This window comes from Ammospiza caudacuta, chromosome 2 (assembly GCF_027887145.1).
Source record: "Ammospiza caudacuta isolate bAmmCau1 chromosome 2, bAmmCau1.pri, whole genome shotgun sequence".
Lineage (NCBI taxonomy): Eukaryota > Metazoa > Chordata > Aves > Passeriformes > Passerellidae > Ammospiza > Ammospiza caudacuta.
In genome coordinates this window covers 103445619-103465921 of record NC_080594.1, presented here as the reverse complement: position 1 = coordinate 103465921, position 20303 = coordinate 103445619, and the positions used below count along the sequence as shown (strand labels likewise).

At 36.6% G+C, this 20303-nt stretch overlaps 1 protein-coding gene across 1 annotated transcript in view; it reads right to left on the bottom strand.

Annotated features, from left to right (window-relative positions):
* Positions 1–5280: 5280 nt before the first annotated feature.
* The window catches only part of MOSPD2 (motile sperm domain containing 2), a 32629-nt gene continuing 17606 nt past the window's right edge, over positions 5281–20303 (bottom strand). Inside the window, exons 9-15 of the mRNA XM_058824400.1 lie at positions 16399–16569; positions 14123–14235; positions 10757–10853; positions 9894–9990; positions 9103–9232; positions 7873–7975; positions 5281–7321 (exon numbers count right to left, since the gene is read on the bottom strand). Coding sequence (XP_058680383.1) covers positions 7175–7321; positions 7873–7975; positions 9103–9232; positions 9894–9990; positions 10757–10853; positions 14123–14235; positions 16399–16569 — 858 coding nt within the window. The 3' untranslated portion in view covers positions 5281–7174. The remainder of the gene's footprint in view (positions 7322–7872; positions 7976–9102; positions 9233–9893; positions 9991–10756; positions 10854–14122; positions 14236–16398; positions 16570–20303) is intronic.

Below are 20303 nucleotides of genomic sequence, written 5' to 3'. Positions count from 1 at the left end.
CAAGAGTGCTTGGAAAAGGTCCTGGAGGCTGTAAGGAAAGCAGGAGTCCCCTCTGCACTGTGATATTTCATGTCATGACTGAATTCCAAATTACTCAGAGTTTGATGTAAATCTGTGTATGTCTCCTCTGTATGGCCACTCTTCCAAGAACAGTGTTTTCACTATTTTCAGCCTCTATTGGTATATTATAAGAGAGGAAGAGGTTTTAGGTGAGACAGGTGGAAACAAAAGTTTCAGCAATAACTCCCTGCCCTGTGTTACTGGATTGCAGGTCAAGGCATTTCCTCCAGTCTTATCTCTAACTGGAGTAACTTTTTCATGGTTTTCTTTGGAAATTCAACTTCCTCTCCCCAGAGACTCCAGTTCCTGCTCTGTCCCTCCATGCCTGTCTCTTTCTGTAGCCCAGGAGCCCCTGTGGCCCACACAGGAACTCTCAGAGTGGTCCCAGCTCTCTGCAGGCTCCCCCCTGCCCCAGGGAGCAGCAGTCAAGCAAAACATTAAAGTACGTTTATACAACTTACCACATGAGTTTCTTTGTGATTTGATCATAATGTGATATGCTCTACTTACACTTTTTTTGTGAGATGGCATCTCTGTGAATAAGGAACTTCAGATATTTTTCCAAAGTGAAATGGTTAATGGAAGGTAAATCTCACTGAAAATGGGCAGAGTATAAAATCAACTTGTCTACTGTGTCTTTTCAATGTGCAGCTTAGAGAAGGCAATTCCTTGGCTATTTCACCTTTAAGTCTTCAAGTCTTCCACCAGATGCACTTAGGCAGAGAAGTGAAATGAAGTAGTTTCTTTCTCTGGTGCTTTTACAATTTCTCCTCAATTTGGGATCTTGTTGGAGTAAATGAATGCTCTCTCTGAAGACTCTGAGAAGAGAGTGGCTCTATCAGTTCCCCATATTCCTCATCCATACACCAGTATGGGACAGCCAGCACAGGCATACTGGAGTCTGCTTTCAGTACGGGCTAGGAACATGTGATTTAACACCTACTCTCAACCTCAACACACATCCAGTGTGAGTGTGGGACACATCATGTCAATCACAATGCCTGCTGGAACTGCCCAGCAGTATCTGGGATTATGTATACACCAACATGTATTTGTTCAGGATTGTAGTTAAAATGTGCAACAGATTAGCAGGAATGAGTACTGCTGTTCTGAGGTGTCCCACCTAATCCCAGACTGCACTCAGGATCCATCTTTATATGTCCTCTTTGCTGAAGAAAGTCTGTTAAACCATGAACTCAAGAAGAAAATGCTACTTAATTTAGAATCCACTAAAAAATCTTTTTGTGAACCATCACCATCAGCTGCAAGTTTAAATTCCAAACAAAATCCTAAGAAAAAAAGAAAATATGATAAATGCTACTTGGGTACAGGAAAATGTCCTGCAGGGCATGGAAATTACAGTAATTCAGATGCCAGGAGATCAAGCATCAATCTGTAAGTTTTAGTTGCACCAGATGAATGAAGCATCTGTGGTGTTTGCCCAGACTCACTTTTACATTTAGTAATTTATCACTTGTAGCATTCTAGACAAAAAAATAGTTAAAGATATTCTATTAATGCTTCTTTTTCACACTACTATTGTAATCTATGTTTATTTAAATGGTATTCCTTATTTTTGTTATTTTCCCTGCAGCTCGAAGAACAAGTACTCAAATATAGCTCCAAGCTGTCAAAAATAAAATTGGCAATGACTTTAATAGACACAGGTCAGAGGAAATATGAGAAAGTTGCAATTTTGAAAAATTAAATGCCACAGAGGCTTTGTCAGACTACATCATGGTTGCCCAGAGGATATTTTAATTTAGATTTCATCATAAAAACAAAATGGGATTGTGGTTACAGGGGAACTGATAGCAGAGACTTGGACTTTTGTGGAGGGATTAAAATGTAAGAAAATAGCGCAGAAAGTAGTCTCACCCCTGAGGAGCTGTAGCTGTACCAATCACCAAAGATTAGGAACAGGCCTGCCCTTAACAGGCCACAGCTGTGTCCAATAAGACAACTACAGAGTGCTACAAAAGAGTGGCTTAGCTGGGTGAGGAGAGTTGGGGTTTGTTGGTTGTGCTGTGAAAGAGGGGTCAGTGCTGCAAGGAGATGCCCATGAGAAATTGCTGAGAAGGTATGGGACTTTGTACTAAGATGACAACAGACTTTGGTCTCTTGTCTTGCATTTCTTTGCAAACTTAAGGAAAACACAGTGAATCAGAACCTGTCAAGATTGTTTTTGATCCCTTTCCTGAGGACTAATTAGGGGGGCACTTTCTCTAGAGAGGCCCCTTAAATAGCCTGTTGGGGAAAGACTATATCTTACATAGCATTTTTCCACTTTGTGCTCCTGACTGGGTAACATTGACCTATGGGGTCAATTTTCTCACTGAGCAGCAATGGAAGTTTGTTTGTTTTTATTATTATTGTGGCTCCTCCTCAGTATCCTATAGAAATGTACTGGAACAGTATGAGTAGATGAATGCTGTTATTTATAGCTGGGTCTGTAACAGAAAGTACATATCCAAATATCTGTTCCTTCTGGGAAGTTCCCACAGGCCAAGGTTTTTGCTCCTGTGTTGGGTAAACTTGTGTAGATTCAGAAGGAAATTCTGAGTTTTTGCAAAAATAAAAAAAAAAAAAAAAATCTTTGGATACTTTCAAAGAAATCACTGCTTCTTGCAAACTGAATCACCATCACATGCTGGCCTACCTTATGGAATAATCAGGAAGAATAAAATACATAATGTACCACCATTCTAGCAAGGTATTTTTAAGAGAAAGGAAAGCCTTCAAAAATACTTTATGAAAACCACCAAGTAACAGTAAAATCATGAGTATGTGCTATTGCTGCCTAAAAAAAATTTAAGATAAATAACCAGAAGTTACAGACTCTAGTTTCATATCCAGGCTTTCCAGCATTTCAAACAACTCCAATCCAGTATAGCACAACTAGTATTAAGAGAATTAGAACTGAATAAAAATTACTAACAGATCAAGAGACCCTGAACTGGCATGAGAAAGACTGGAGCAGTCCTTTGGGTGGGCTGCTGCTACTCTCAGGCTATGGTGAAGGCAACAACGGGCAACTGATAAACAGTTGGGCTTTTTCCCCCCTTAAAGGGCTCTGTATAAGGACTCATTATTAACATCAGAAGGAATTGCCTAATGCAATCTAAACCCAACAAGTGCTATCAGCTGCAATCATACAGCAATAAATGAGCACACTGTGCTTCCTTCAGTGTTTAGGAAAACAGAAGTGACTTAGAACATGACAAACAGAAAGGCTGGTGCACCACTCTAGGGAATAAAGAAAGCCAGGAGATGAGATACCTACCAGAAAAAAGGCTGTCCTGCTGCTTCCTTTTTGCTCATGTAGCTTGGGAATTTCAGTGCTTCTGCTCAGAAAGCAGTAATTGCTCAGATCTACCTGGAAGCTGCCTGTATCAGGCCCAGAAGAGGCCAGCTTGTGGAACTTCAGTCAGTTCCTCCACAAAAAAGGAAAACTCACCCCTGCCATGCTCCAGAGAGATGGATTTCCTGTGCTTTATGTTTTGAGTTATGTCTCTGCATTCTACGTATATTGTATTGCTGTGTGCAACCACTATAGAAGTGTCAAAAACAAGAATAGTGATGTTTCAATTGAAAAGTGGCACTGAAACTATTGAGAAAACTGAAAGAGGGAGGTTGTTTCTCATCAGCTGCAGGAGGCACAGAGCCAGAAGCTGCTGATGCTGAAATGTGCCAAGGAAACAGGGATACTGAAAAGCCTAATTGGAATCATCACTTACCATCACATACCTGTGCTAGCACAAACATAATGGAAATGTAGCAACTGCACAACACCAGGCTGGTAATTCCTCTGTGAGCCATCTTCCAGGGAAGACAAGATATGCACTGCAGAAGCTGACTGAAATGTCTTATTTAGCCTCAGAAATGAGGACACAACCTGCTCTTCCTGGCTGATTAGAAGTGATTAGCTCTTCCTAAACCAATACCCACACTGTCTATGTACAACCTGTGGCTCCTCATGTCTGGGCCACAACACCCCAGGGGGCTGTAGCAGACCCAGACTGGTGAATTTTCACAGCCACCTGTGATGGGCTTTGCAGAATGCTGTTATCCTGACTGAATGTTCACTTCCACAACAAAGCCAGAGAACATGAGTGAACTAACACTGAGCTTACCAACAAAACAGCACTTCCATCCTCATGCTGCCAGTGCAACACACAGGAACACCAAAGCACTGCACAGACTTAAAATGCTCTCCCATAAAACCCCATACAGTCAAAAAAACCCATATAAATTAACAGCCTCTGGAAATAGGGATGATCTGAGATTCTGAAGGCAAACAACAGATACAAACTATTCTCTCTCTCTCTCTCAAATTAGCAGGGAATCACTGATGAAATATAAAGGTAATTTAAAATCCCTGCTCCTTCTGCCCCTCATTCCCATGTTGTTATTTTTTTCTTTTACAAAATGTCTGATCTTTTACATAGAAAAGTAGAACAATGAAGCTTACAAGAGGGTAGAAAAATTCCTTGCTAGGAAAAAGAGTATGGGTTCTTTTGGAGCAAAAATTGCTAAGTTTTAGGATTACAATCTTTGTTGTCTCTTAATTGTCTGTAAAAGCCCAAATTAACTGCAAATCTACAATGAGGGAAAGGAAAACTAAATCTTATATCTTGATAGTTCATGTAATCAAATCTATTTTGTGAATTGTCTAAGTTCTAAAATGCCTCAGTTTTATAAACTGAGTTCCCATAGTGTGAAAAAAACCCATGTTTTTTTAGTTTCTTCTCTTGATTTTGGGTATCAAATCATGTGACTGCAACTTCAGGGTGTGTTAAGCACAAAACCTTCCACAGTGAGACCCCTTTCCAAGGACTGTCAAACAAAATCTGAAACTATTAACAATTGAAATCCTTGAAAATACTCTATGATAATAGATAGAATGATGTTCTCAAAGAAGAAAAATACAAATTGACTGTTGTCCATGTGAAGTTATGAACCCCTACAGTAACTTTGTGTGGACTTGCATCCCTTGTGCCATGGTACCACTGACACCATGTGATGGTCAGGCATTCTGTTTGAGAAGCCATTGTCACCTGTTCCACATTTGTCTGACAGGCACCACCACAACTTCTGTTCACAACAGACCATGGGTCAGCACCATATTCACCCCACCCATATGAAGCATCTGCAGACTAACAAGAAAGAAAAAACATCAAGAGATGCAGCTATTTTTAAAAGACTGAACATTCAAGACTATGCATTTCCTCATATTTATTTTTAACTGTATTTTTCTAAAATATATTAAAATAGAAAAGATGTTCATCTGATTCATACAAAGAAAATACCAATAATAAAATAAGTAATAAAATACTGAAAATATATGAAAGCACCAAAACATTAAAATATTCATATTGGCAAAGACTCTAAGAATATATTTCTGGCAATTTTACAGTAAAGTGCTATTCAATCCACCCAAATTAAGGAATTGGCATTTTAATAGCATGGTTATTGTTATCCTAAGGTTACAAATTACTTTGCTACTTTTCTCACTAAGACAACAACCCATTTCATTGTAAGCAAAGCATTTGAGTTGCATGCACATAAAAAAGAACCCAAGTAACGGCTTCATTGTAAGCAGTTAACAATATTAATTGTCAAGTCATTAGAAATACAAAATACTGAGAAACAAAATAGGCAGAAATGAGATTCGTGAAAAATTAAGAAAAAGCAGATGTGGTAAACCATTGTATAAATTAAGGACAGAAGACTGTGCAACAAACACTTATGCAGCCTTGCTTTGTACATGGCATTTTTTTAGTAATCATATTGCTGGCTTTATTAGTTAATCTGTTTGTTATTTTAAACTGCCCTTTTCTATTTTCTAGAAATAATTCTACATCACCAACACACTGTAAGCAAAAAGACAGAAGCAGAGTATGACCTTTATTTTTCCTTAACAATCACTTCTCATCTATTGAAGTCAGCAGACAAAACCAATAAATCTGTTACAAAGCCAATCTGTAGCAAAAATTAATTCAAGTAACATAATTCTATTAAATCTCCTAAGTGTGAAAATTTTAAAAGTATGAAAGATACCATCAGTGTCCTTTTAAGTTTTCATCATTTTAATATACATATTTACAGCAATGAGTACAAAGAATCCTTGTTAGCAAAGTTCTTTCTAGCTTCATGCACCATTTCCACAATAATTTCTGTGAAATGGCAGATATAATACTTCTATGTTGCCTTCAAGTGTATTCAATCTTCCTGATTTGACTCACTTTTTTCATAATTTCATATGTAATTTAACCATATTGCACAGCTCAGAGTAAGTTCTTACACTGACATTTTAATAGCCTTTTTATGAACCAATAATAGGCCATCACAGTAAAGAAGTCAGCTCCCACACTCCTTCTGTAATTTGAACAGAAGTTCTTTCCAAAAAAAAAAAAAAGAGAATAGGAATAGTGTCTTGTCTTGTGCGTATGTTACTTGGTAAGAAATGTTTACAGTAACTTTTCATTTAGAAGAAGCACAAAAATAAGGAATTTAACCAATAAGAGCAATGGGTCTGAATTATCAAAATAATTACTAACAACAAATATCTTCTTTTATGTGTACGTACATACACTGATTATATAAAAAATCCACCTGTACTGCATAATTGCTGTAAATTTTTCTGGATGAACAGATTAACCTTGGAATACACTAAGTTGACTGCTTGCATCTTCTATGTGAGTGATTCAGAATGTAAGAATGAATATGATGAAAAGAAATGAAATACTGTATTTAACGTAGTTGAATAGAAGGAAAAAAAAGCACAACAGTCTTAAATAATGTTGTATTTGGTTTCCTCCTTCCATTCAGTAGTTTTTATTGAATTGTACAGTGAAAATAGGTCCTAACTTTAACATCTTCCTCATGCCCTATTGTAAGAGTCAACTTAGACAATAATTTCAGTAATTTTGTTTGCTGGTCATTCATTTCTTCTATCTTTTTTTTTTTTTTCCCAGTAAACTGTTCCTTGTTCATTGCTGTAGGCTCACAAACCTCATTTTGGCAGTTCCAGAATCCAAGTGCAGCACTGCAATCTTTTTGACTCCAAAGAGCCATGACAGGCAGCAGCACATCCAGGGCACAGCAATTCTTTTTAGCTTCTCTGGGCATAGGCCAGGTAGAAACAGAAGGCAGCAACAGTAACTGATAGCAGTGATAAAACAACTGACAGCTGCTGGAACCAGAGGCAGCGATTCATCTGCTCCTCAAGTCTTTTATTAATCTGCAGTAAATGAGTTAGCTGAAAATAGAACAGTTTCATTAAGTCAGAATTACTGCACTTGAAAGCACTTGGCAATTTTGAGCTATTCTGGCAATAAGGAGAAAAAAAAAAAAAAGAAGAAGAAGAAGAGGAAGAGAAGAAAAGAAAAGCAAAAGAAGCCTTCTCTCAGTGGTCTCTGAGCAATACCTTTTCTATCACTATACACTTCAAGAATCTCTCCCACTAAAGGAGCTTCAAATCTTAAGTTATAGATAAACAATAAGGCCTGCATCAAGCAGGTGACATCTTTACACTCAGAAGCAAAAGATATTACTGATGCTCATTGATATGCCAGATCTGTATATACAAAAGAATAATGAGCAAACTGCATTGAAAGTTTAATGATTATTAAATCATTATCATTAAACAAAATAATTAAATCACTATAACTGATGTAGTTACCTTCAATTGATGAGACATTCAAATAGTATAATTCACAAAATACCAAAAAGGTTCAGTAAAAATTCTTTTAATCTCTACCATATTCTATAATTTTGCTGAATATTCAGCACAAAGGAATATGCTATTACCTGTATATGTAAATCTTCATTAGTTTTTGCTGGAATATTAAATGCATTGTCTTTTAATGTCAGAGAAGAGGGCTTACTACTTTCTATGACGTGACACCTGAGCCTGTAAAAAGGAAACAAGAACACACACCGAAAATCACAAATTTAATGCAACATTGTGTAATTAGGAGTAAACAATCCATCTTAAGAGAATAAAGTCCCTGCACTTTTAAATTTAAGAGACAACAATTATAATTACACTACATTTAGTCTAGGTTTACAAAAAAATAAAGGTCAGGTTTGTATTTGTGAGTAGCTAATGTACACAGCACACTTGTAATCAAATTACCTCTCTCTATTGTTTCAGGGTCTGTTTTTAAAAAACCCAAATAAATTGCACCACTTATGCAAGGAAGCTCAAGGTCACTCACATGATGTAGATTTTAATCAAAAGGGAAGTAAGGGATAAGCCCTTGAAGCAAACACAGAACAAGATTTAGGCATCAAGACTCATAAAATACCTTTTCCACGGTAGTTTTGGCCATGAAGGGGTAAAGACAGCTCCAATAAAACCAGCCCCACAAACCCACAGAAAAACCCCAGGAATAATCTATGGCAAAAAACCAGTCAAATCTGCAGGGAACTTTTCCTAGACATGTTCAGTGATACCACCCAATGTGACTGGATGAGAGAGAAGAGCAACAGGTGCATTTTAAAAAGTCTATGGGGAAATGTATTTTTCCAGCAATTTTTCTAGATTACTTTTTTCACCACCAAATATCAAAATACACATATGAACATGTGATAGGTTTTACAGAAATTTTCTACAAAATTCTAATTTTCCCTAGTAGAAAAGGAACATTTTTAATATTGTCCAGAAAATAGTTTTGCATTTATATGTCTGCTTTCCTTGACTGCTTCCTTTCAGAAAACTCAAACAACACATTCTTATTAAAAAGCCTATTGTTCATATGTATTGTCACATACATTCATATTTTTTCCACTTAACTCTTAATCAGCATGAGAATAGCAAGAAAAAAAGAAGGGCACATCCAGAATACCATTTTATACATGAAACCCACATCTAATCAGTTAGAGCAGAAGTCTCAGCAATGTATTTTGTTCAGTAACCACACAAGTGAATTTGGAGAATCCTTCATTGATTATGATTACACAAGTGCTATAAATCAGCTAAATAATAAAAGCTTAAAAACCCCCAAACCCCTGTTTACCAGAAAACCATGTGCTTACCTATGCTCCATCACTTTGGTCCTAGGGACTTCTTTCCAAAACTGAGTCAGTTCTGGCACACCTGCTCCAGAGGACTGGTCCATTTCTGCTGCCATTATAAGGAAACGATCTTGCAAAGAAGCTGCAAAACCTGCCCTCAAGGAACACAAAAACAAAACAAAAAGCAACAGTGTGCTTAGATAAACAACAATATTGTAAGAAGGATAGAAGTATTTTGCACAAAAGTGCCATATAGTAAGAACTTGCTTATTGCAGGACACCAGACACTGACTTGCTAGAAATAAAAATGAGGAAATCATTTTCTGAAGCCCAATAATTCTAATTACAGTTTTCCCAAAAATATATATGTTCATTTTAACAGAACTAGTTTAATCTTAATAGCTCAAAGACAACCCAAAATTTTGTAAAGAACATATTCTCCAGCAAATTCACCTGTCCTTGCAACAATTTAGGAAACTGATTTACTGTCGATAAACTCCCACTGTAATAATGAACCAGTGAGACAAGTGCCACTCAGACTTTTTGTTTTTTAAGACAAGAAACAAAATGGGTTGCAGACAACAGCTGCTTATGCCTGAGTGGAGAAGTAAATCAATACAGGCAGTTACTCAAATCCTTTCTGACATCCATGTTTTTCTAACAAATGGTACCATTCTCACACAAGAGTCAAGTAGACATGGGCATCAGTCAGTCCCACACACCAGCAATCACACACAACCATCAGTGCCTAGAGCATGTCTAATGCTACTTGCCCAGATTTCTTACAAGCTCTATTTTACAGTTTTACTTACCACCATGAAGAGAAACTATTATATCTAATGAGGTGCCAGGTTCACAGCTGCTGTTACTGGGTTTAACTCTGTATTTTTCTGGTGCAGTTGTTCTCACCTATAAACAAGAATAATGAAGGATACAGTAAGTGCATGCAGAAACCACAATTGCTTCATAACCTCTCTCATTCTGTAATAACTAAATCCCTGAAAGCTTGACTATTAGGATAAATCTCTAAAATACATTATTTTTTAGGCATAATAGGACTCTTGCATATTCCTTTTTCCTCCCTGTCAATTGCATTTATCATTTGTTTTCTTGCATTTCCTATTTTCCTTTGCATACATATTTTAAACCAGCCAAAAACATGTCATAATAAATATGAAAATATGAAAACTTTAAGTTATTTTAATGTGCAGAGAATGCAAAACGTGGGAAAAAAATCCACAAAGATCCAAGTAAACTCCATCATTCTGAAGCAAATATAACTACTAATTCCTTTGATGGTGACATTTGCAGATGGATCTACATAATTTTGGAGTATTACTAACTTGTTTCCAGTATTTTAAAAGAAAAATTCTAAAAAGACGAATTCTCAATGCTCAAGCCTTTCTTTTTCAAAAAGTATTACTCTCACTAAAAAACCAACCATTACTTTAGTTCTTTTTTAGTCAGTGCTCCAAAGATTTGTAATACTAATTACCCCCTTCGAGGTGGTACACTGTAGGCATAAATTCAGCCAGAAGATCTTTGATCTGCCTCAAACATCACTACACAATAAAAAAATTTGTCTGTAAAATGGATTTCATAGTATTCTTCCTCCTTACAGAAAACAAGAAAAAGTTACACATTTAGTAAACCAGACCACACATAAAACACTTACTTTAAAAGCCACTACATTTTTAGTGACGTTTGTGAGAACTATCAAACATTTTTTCTCTCCAGTTTCTTTGGATCCAAAATATAGCTCTTCTGCTGGGCTAATAGGAAATTTAAAAATAGTTAGCTTCTTCAGATTATCTTTACAATAGATCATACAAAAAACTTGACCACACCTCCAGGAAAATAAGATACTTTCTACCCTGCAGCTACAGTCAGCATTAACAGATTTTCATCAAAAAAAGCTATGAAAACAAAAAGCAGAAATTTTGTAGTGAAGCTCAGGGTTGACTCATGACAAGTGGAACTGGCTGCCTCAGCTGATAACTGCCCTTGACTTCTGCCATCTGTAACAGCAGCATCAGCCAACAGATACTGAGAGTCAGCTACTGCATCTTTGGGCAGTGTGGTAAGGGAAAGCATTGCTAACTTTAATTTATGCTCATGTTAAGGAGTATAAGGTGTCACAGACAGGGAGGAATTTCAACCTCAAATATGCATCCTTGTCATGGGTATAGTGCACACATAAGAGAAGGCAGATATCCACACCTGGCAATAATTTCAACCACGACAGCTGAAGCCACTTGCACTTATGAGTCAGTCTTCACATACTTGTGGTACCACATGCATAAATAAAGTTATTGCTTGTTTTTAATATTCTTGTGCAATTAAGAGAGTCATGCATGAGATAATTTAAACCACATCAAACTAACACAACTCAATTTGGATAAGCATTCAAATGAACACCAGTAGGTAAAATGTAGGGCATGCTCATATAATTGTTGAAAGGAAACTTGAGTAGCAAGTGAAGAACTTTACTTTCATTATGAGGAGCACACAAAGAACTGCCATTCTACTCCGTACTACTGAACTGTATATCCTTTTTCAAAACACATGATTTTTTTTTCCCACGTCCTCTTTTTGGAATGCCAATTTCACATTAGTTTGACCTCCTCCCTAAAAGACTTCATTTTATGGTACCAATCCTTCTTCTCCTACTTCACCCAGGGTATGAGCTGAGCAGAAAAGCCCTTGGAGCTGTAGGGCGAGTGTGAACGCCCATGCTGGGAGCGGGTTCTGGGGGTGACTCTGATGTTGGGGTACTGATGTCTTACAGGGCATTAGTCAGTCCACATGACGAGGCTACTTCTTTTGTGGTGGGGATAAGGAAGCGTGCCAAATAAGGTAGAAACCAGAAAAGGGATGGGTTTAAAACCACTTCATAGGGTAATTCCCTCCTCCTCTCAGTATTCTTGCATTTCCAAATTGTCAGCTTAAATAACCAGTGCTAGGGAAGGGTTGTAGCTACAACATAGTTTAGCTGTCTTAGTACTGTACTACTGCAGCTGTGTGTAACAGCGATTGCAAGATGGACCATAAATGAAACAAGATAATAATCAGCCTCAAAATAAGCCACAAACATGATTAAGGGAAGGAATATTCTGCCAGAGCCTGATCTTTCTTGCTCTACCAATTATGGTCATATGGGAAAAAAAAAAAAAAAAAGCTTGGGGACCACAGCTCTATGGCTCTTGTCAGTGAAATCAAGTTCCACAGCATTGAGGGTAGGTGGCATGTAGCTATTAGGAGGGTGGATTGCTTAAACAAACACCCAAGCTTTTTAACTTTCACAGATGCAGGAATTTCCTTAATCTGATGTGTGTGACATAACCAGCTTGTGCTAGAAATTCTTGTACCACAACACACCACGAGTTACTCCTCCACCAGACAGTACAAGGAAGCTGCTGCTTTTTGTCTGCCCAAACAAATTCATTTATTGAGAAGGAAAGTCAGAGGCAGCCTTTCATTGTAAGGTATACAAGGCAAACACAATTGTGGTCTAAATGAGGGAGACAGCTGACTCATAAGCATGACTAAAAATACAAGAAACAAAAGAGCACGAGGACCCAGCTCTGGCCCATGATTTTCTGGTGCCAGAGCTGCAGTGCCTCAGCTGTGTGCTCAGGCCCCAGGCTGCTCCCTGCACAGGGCAAGGCTGGGAGATGAGCAAGGGTGAAAGTCAATCAGGGTGGCAGAGCTTATGGTCTCTGTGGTAGGTGCCTACAACTGGTTATAGATGGCACTGTATATTATTGGTTCAATCACCTTCAGTAAAATGGGCAGAGCAACAGCTGCACTCAGGATTTTACTTTAAAAACAAAACAAACAGCAAGAACAATGGAGACACCAGTATTTTATTTTCCATGACAGCAAGACTACAAGTATTAACACCTCTATACTTGACTAACTTTACTCTTCCATGTGTTGCAGTCCATTTAAGTTACTTCTATTCAATGACAGGTTGAAGTATTTTAAGAGGAAAAAAAGGAAGTTTCTGGGGGTGTTTCTGCTTGTTTGGATTTTTTTTCTTGTCTGCTTATGATTTGTGCTCCTTTCTTTTTTAATTAAAAAGTGGTTGGAATAACACATCTAGCATTTGTGATTGTCACAGAAAATGTTCAACATTCTTTTATAATCACAATTCTGCAGTTTATGCCTTTGTCTTGCCATACAAGAAACTAAGGCTATACAGAGAAGGTTCTTAATTTCAAATTTCAATTTAAACATATAAAATATATTTATGCTAATGAGCATGTCATTATTAAAATTCATTCCAAAACTAATTCATTACAGTACAGCACTTAAAAAGTTAGCTAAGAAATTACCTAAAAATTAGATATTTTCTTCATTCATCTAATAGCAAACTGAAAGTGAAAATAAAAGTTAACATCTAAATCAAATTCTAAACAAGCATCTTAACCTACAAGGCAGTGAAAAGAAAAAGTGATATTGGCTAATTGATTTCTTTATTTTAGTTTAGTGATAAAAATAATTGCAAGATGGATGACAAAATCTTCTGGGTAGATATGTCATTATAGAGCCCTTTCCATACAAAATAAATTGGATCCATTAATCAAGTTTAACTGGTGGAAACTATTACTGTAGACCATTATACCATCAAAAGCCAAAAGAATTCCAGCAAGATTTGAGAGTAAAAACTGTCTTGAAAAAACATTGGTTTTTTGTGAGCCAATGAAATCAAAACATGTCAAACCAGTCCTCTCATTACAGATAAGGACTTAACTTAGTCAGATGGTTTCCCAATATAAACAAAACACTTGTACAATTCTATGGAATATACAACTATTTGTACAAAAGTACACCAATCTTTAGTGACACCAGAAGATTCACTGAAAACTTGTAAAACCAGAAAAACTCTTTGAGCTTTGTAAAAATCCATCTTAAAAAGTTATTTATAATTTGTTTTCTTCTAACAGTCTGAAAAAACTTTATTTTGAAAACCAACTAGTTCAGTACTCAAGTGTCCAAGGCACATTGTAAAAAGAAAATTTAAGAAAATTATTATTACCTGATATGTAATAAAGGTCCTTTAAAAGTGGTTAATGCTTTCTTTGCATTTTTTGGTTTGACCTCTGTTTTGTCAGTTTCCTCTGACTTGGAAATTTGTTCTATAGAATTCATCTGAGTAAAAATGATAGTTACAATGATTAACTAGAAACCTGGATTACACGTTACAGAATCATGCAGGCATTTCAAAGAATATGATGAGGCTTATTTCAACAGTTTACATATTATAGACCAAGCCTTATATATATTCATTCCCTGAAGGTTCTTGAAGTCCACTGAATAAAATTCTTTACTATAGAAATTACATAACACATTAAATGTGTATGAAACAAAAACTCTGCTTTGGTTTTTTTTTTTTTCCCCAGGTATTTTCCTGCTGGTCAAGTCTGGTTTTGAAAACTCCAGACACACTAAGTTATGGCACATCAAAGGTTATAAAGCACTGGTATTCATCCATTGCAAATTAAAATCAAAACAGATTAAAACAATACCATCACTGTACCACTGTAACAGAAAACACAGTGCCAATTCCACACTTCATTGCATTGCAGGGTAGCTAGACATATCTTCATTGCTCTTAGATGAAACTCTGAAGTATTGCAGAACATAAAAGAAATAATGCTGATTGAATTGGTGCCTTCAAAACTGCAGGTACATCTTAGGTTCTGAGGGTTTTCTTCTATAACATTAAGAAAACACATGCAAAACAGGGCAGGTGCTGGGGGGGTACAGAAGACTGAAAGAATTATTGACATCATGATTCCAGATCAGCTGACTGAAGAATTTGCTTAGTCTCCTTTTTTATTCCACTCTTAATACAGAGAAAAGACATGAAGAGAGCTCAGTTCATGCAAGTTTGAAGTATGGGAATGAAAGGAATACAAAACTTTATATGAAATAGTCTGTATAAAAAGATCCCACATGGGAACTTTTTAAATAATTATATAAAGTGTTAGAAAAAGGTTAGTGTGTAAATACACTGCACCAGTTATATGTTAGGCTTTGTTTGACATAAAACTACCAGAAAAAAATATTACTGTAGATTACAAAAGTGGAAGCACCTACAGGTCAGGCACTTACTAACCAAGTTTATCCCTCATGTTTCCCTGTACTGAAAAAGACTGAGTAGCACCTTGGTTACACTGAATAAAAGTAAAAACAATTATATGCTTTATGGTATTTCAAGAGTAAAAAAAGTAAAAAACCTAAAATACCTTAAGTAGAAAGCTAAATCACCCAAGCAAATTAAAAGCCAGCAAACACTGAGGCTTATTAAGCACCAAAGGCAACTCACACACAGAGCAGAAATTCTCCATGTTTCTGTATGTGAGAATCATAGCTTCTAAAATGTGCCCCAAGGAAAACAAGCTACTGAGTCTAACCATGGTTACGTAATGCTTCCTTTTGACCTTAAGGTCAGTGAAATTATCTTTTTTTATTTTTTTTAAAGCTGGCCAAGTTTCAAATAACACCTGGACTACTAAGTGATCTGCACATTTCAAATTATTCTGACAAACCCATAACAGTAAATGAAAATGTATTCTACTCCACTAAACAGAAGTTTTGCAAGTAACATTCCAAAATTAATTATGGTAACAAAGTAGTGAATTTCAATTTTTTTTCTACTATTTTCAAGAGCAATATCCCCAGTTAATATTACTGCATATTCCTAAATATCTCTTCATATGAGCTTGTGCAAAACAATGCCTTTATTTCTGGATAAACAACACTGCAGGAAGATTATGTTGCAAAACCTGATTGATGGAGTAGGAATACAGTTTCTCCTGAGAATAAATGAAAACATGATATGTTGAGATTTTATCAATAATTTAAGAAAACAAAGTAACATCCAATAGTGCATAAATATTTAACAACATTTTTTCATGTACATACTGATTTAAGTACCAGAGAAAACTAGATCTATTTCAAAATGATCACCACTAAATATCCCAAGATTAAAGAGAAACCTACCAGAAAGACAACATTTGAAAACAAAACACAGCAACCTTTTTCTTTTTGCTGTATAATTCACTATACTCCAAGAGACAGACTAAATACTTGCTGCACATTTTATGAATTCTGAAGCATGAAACTTGTCTTAACTGACCAAGAGTCAAGATTGAAACTGCAATTATAATTTTTCAGTTTTCGTGAGATCTTTTGCTAAATTAGAAGACAGAAAAACTGTTAAAAACATAGAACACAAAGACAATTATATGCCTCTTGTCCCACTTTGTAACCATCTAGCTAGTCTTGCCTAAATCTTCACTTAGATACCTTTTTCTGATTAAGGTTTTGTGCTTCATTCAGCTCCCCAGTCTCCTTGGTGTCTGCATCTATCTCTTCTTTACTTTCATGCTCATCTTCACTTGTAATGGGCCCATTTTCACATAAAGGAGTTTGAAAATCATCATCAACCAAAGGAGGATAACTGTACTTGAAAGAATCCTGAAAGATAAGGATTTATAAAAGATGAGTTATTCAAAAGGATTAGAAGTGCCTTCTCAAGGGTTTTTTTAAATGGAAATAGTGTCTTTGTTTCTTGTTTCTCATTACTTTTATGTTTCATTTATCCATTTCCAGTTGCACCCCTGCAGAAAGCTGACACCACAAATTTCTATTTTATCATCAACAGACAAATAAATACAGTCATCCAACAAAGCCAGTAAACTGTAACTTGGATTTATAGTCACAGCAGAACTAGAGAAGCTGGTCTATCAAGGATCAGCACTCAGTCTAATTGCTGAAGTTCTCACCTTAGTTCTCAAAAATGTGGTTTAAAACTTATGACAGCTATTTCTGAAAATATTTCAAAAGTGGTGAAAAACATCAGTAGTTCCTTGCATGTTAGTTTCACAATGGTCACTTTAAAAAAAGGAAATAAAGCCCAAAACCATAAAACAACCCCAAATAATCCCTTAAACTTAACATAATGTGTGTGTAAACCTTTAGCATATTCTGCAATTCAGACCTCTAGTCTTTGGAATGCCAAATCAATTTAAAGACCACATTTAAGACATCTGAGTAATACAGCAGCAGAACACTTAAGTTCTCAATGACTCTACAATAAAGGTACTTTTTCCATTGGAAGATCAGTAAAAAACAATTATTGCTAACTGGAAATTTTCTTAACATTCTCTAAATTGTTTTACTACATTTAATGTTAGAGGCAGTGTTTGAACAGAGATCTCTGTTCCTACTGTATTTTCAAGCAGTTTTAAGCAGCAAGTAAACTGATCTAGTCTGTCAGCTTTTCCAGTGGAGAAAAATGTCATAGCTTTGACTCCTGTGAGGCAGAATGGAGCAATGGCCCTGCTTCACAAATGAAGCCTCCCTCAGCAGGGAGTTACAAAAAAGGTGTTTCAAAAGTATACTTCCTGCTCATCTATAATCAAGGTCTAAATCTCATCTACTCTTCAGGCTGCAGCAACAGTCAAAGACCTCTAGGTGAATGAAACAGATATTCACCAGCACAAACAATATCCTATTAAGGGCCAGAAGGACAAGTTTTAGGTATCAGCTACAGACTAAATCACTATTAAAAGAAGACTCCAGTCCACAAGAAACATTACAGTAGTCTTACAGAATACTGACATCCCACATTTGACAGAAATATCCAGCTTTCCCTTACCCAAACCAACAAAGCCTTGTCATTTTCTCCCAGCATAGGATGAAGGGTATGTAACAAAGTGACCTTAAAGGAGGGAAATTAATTTTGCTTCACACTTTACTTGGCTTTGTTAATCCATGCAGCTTGATAGCTTCAAGAGCTGAGCTGTCCCACTGATGAGATTCTGTTCCAAGTCCCACACTTCCTAGTCACAGTGCCTAACTTTCAGTGGCATGGGTATATCTGCTAACAGGGTGAAAACCTCAGCCAGGTAAACAAGACATTTATTCAATGCCTGATCCATCCATTCTATAAACTTATGGCTCTTTTTTTATAGCAGATCTAGAGAACGCATGCTACAATTTTTGGCAGTTTTTGTAGAGATGTCTTAATCATAGTAGTGATATATCCTAAGATTACATGCACACAGTGGCCATGAAGTCATATGCAAGCTTAGGTATGTCTTAACTTCAGGCCACTGACCTATATAAGCTAATTCCAAGAAAACCTGTGGGCTATCAATTTAGAAACCCAGGTGAAGAGCACAGCAATTGCACACATTGTTCAATATTGGCACCAGTAGAGAAAATCTCAATCAATTCATCCTTGTTAAATCCATTTTCTGACAGAGAAAGACTGGGCAAAACAACAAATCAAAACCCTACTGTGTGTTCATGTCTTGTATCAAAGTGTACACAATATGTACTAGAGTCTTGCAGAAAATATTACTGAAGAGACAAATCTCTCTTCTCAGACAGAAATGTGTATGCCTTAAGAACTGGACTGTTCCCACAGCTGGAAATGGCAGAATGTGTGATACAACAGATAGGAAAGCCAGAAAATACTGAATTAGGGTACATTTATTGAAAATGAAAAATATTACCAAGTGGCTCTTGAGCACCTAACCCTAATTTTCCAGGCTGGCAGCAGCTTGCTCCTAGATCTGCCCTGGGCATTTTGACAAGCTCTACCAAAATAAACCTGCTATAAAGCAAATGACCTCTGTGCACTATGGACAAGAACAACTCAAAGCCACATATCTGATGTGCAGCATGTATGGATTAGCAATATGGTAACAGCCACAGCCAACAGACTGATGAGGACTTCAATGGAACTTAGACCAAATCCATATTCTGAAGTCTTTAAAAACCCAAGTTTCTATTTTCCATAATTAGTTTTAATGCTTTTGGTACTCTGGAGACACCTTTGCCCACTAGTTGTCTAAAATAAAGCATGTAATATTCCTCTTTCACAGTCAATCAAAGGATTTTAAAGCTATGGAAAGTTTCTGATCCATCTTTTGAGTGACCCTGAGACAGACTTGAAATATGCTTAAAGATAACTTAATTGAGACATTGAAGTTGGAGGCTTCCAGAGAAAAAGAACAGTTCACTTAGTTAAGCAAAGTAATCACTGACTCCAGGTTTAACACTATTAATTCTACAGATTTTTTTTTTTTTTGTTACTTGCAGAACTAGTCTAACAGTCTTTGAAATACAAAGAACATAAGTGCAGTGGAATCTAGTTATGTCCCCAAATTAACCAGCCAAATGATCTGCCCCACTGGCAGGACTTGACTCTTCAAGATTGCATCCTGGTAGGGGACACAGCAAAGGATGCAGATATGCTGTGCTCTTCACTGGCATTAGGCTCGTGGAGAATATGAAGATCTGTAACTAAAAGTGTTGAAATCAAATATGACAGAGAGGAAATCAGAAGGAGGCAAAAAAACCCCAAACTGCCTCACAAACAAAACCAAACACTTGAGAGAAAAATGGAAGGAATCAATTTGTGCAAGTCAGATACTGCATTTTAAAAAGCCAGGCTTGACAATACTAATAATGGTGAATTGTACTCCAGCTAGCTGCCTCAACAGAAGCCAAGGTTAATCACATCAAGAAAAGTTAAATTCTGAGAAAGGGCATTAAGTTGTCTGTTGTCTGGTCAGTGAAAAAAATTCCTGCTATAAGATGCAAAGATCCTGCTTTACTGTATACGCTGAAAAAATCTTGGGAAGAAGAGCACAATTTTGGAGTCTCAGTATTTGCTAACAATTCTTCCAAATTCTGACAGTTCTGAGGTTAACAGCTCAAAACACCCACCAAGTGAAACTCAGTAGTGAAACAAAGCATGTGCTGGTTCCAAATACAGGGCTCTTAATATGCAGAGATAAAACTGTTTTGCTGAAATTGTTAAAACCCCTGGAGTTCTTGTCAGACAAGTTTACTACTATTCTACTACTTTATTTCTGCCACTGCAACTTTTTACCCCAGGCAGATGATGTGGATAAGCTGCCTCCGTGGTTCTGAAACTTGTTCATGCTCTCAGATGGGCAATATGGAGCCAGCTTGATCAACAATCACTAATCAGCAATCAGACCTTTCAGGCCCAAGGCAGGATTACAAATAACTGTGTGTTCCATCAGATGCTTCAGGAGGGTATATAGCAAAACCACAAGTTTTTTTCTTTAAAGACATAATGAACTATTAGGTAAGATAGTCTAAAAAGCAGATGGGAGATACTCAGCTTTAATGAGGAAAATAACTTGTCCCTCTATTGCAACTACAGGACA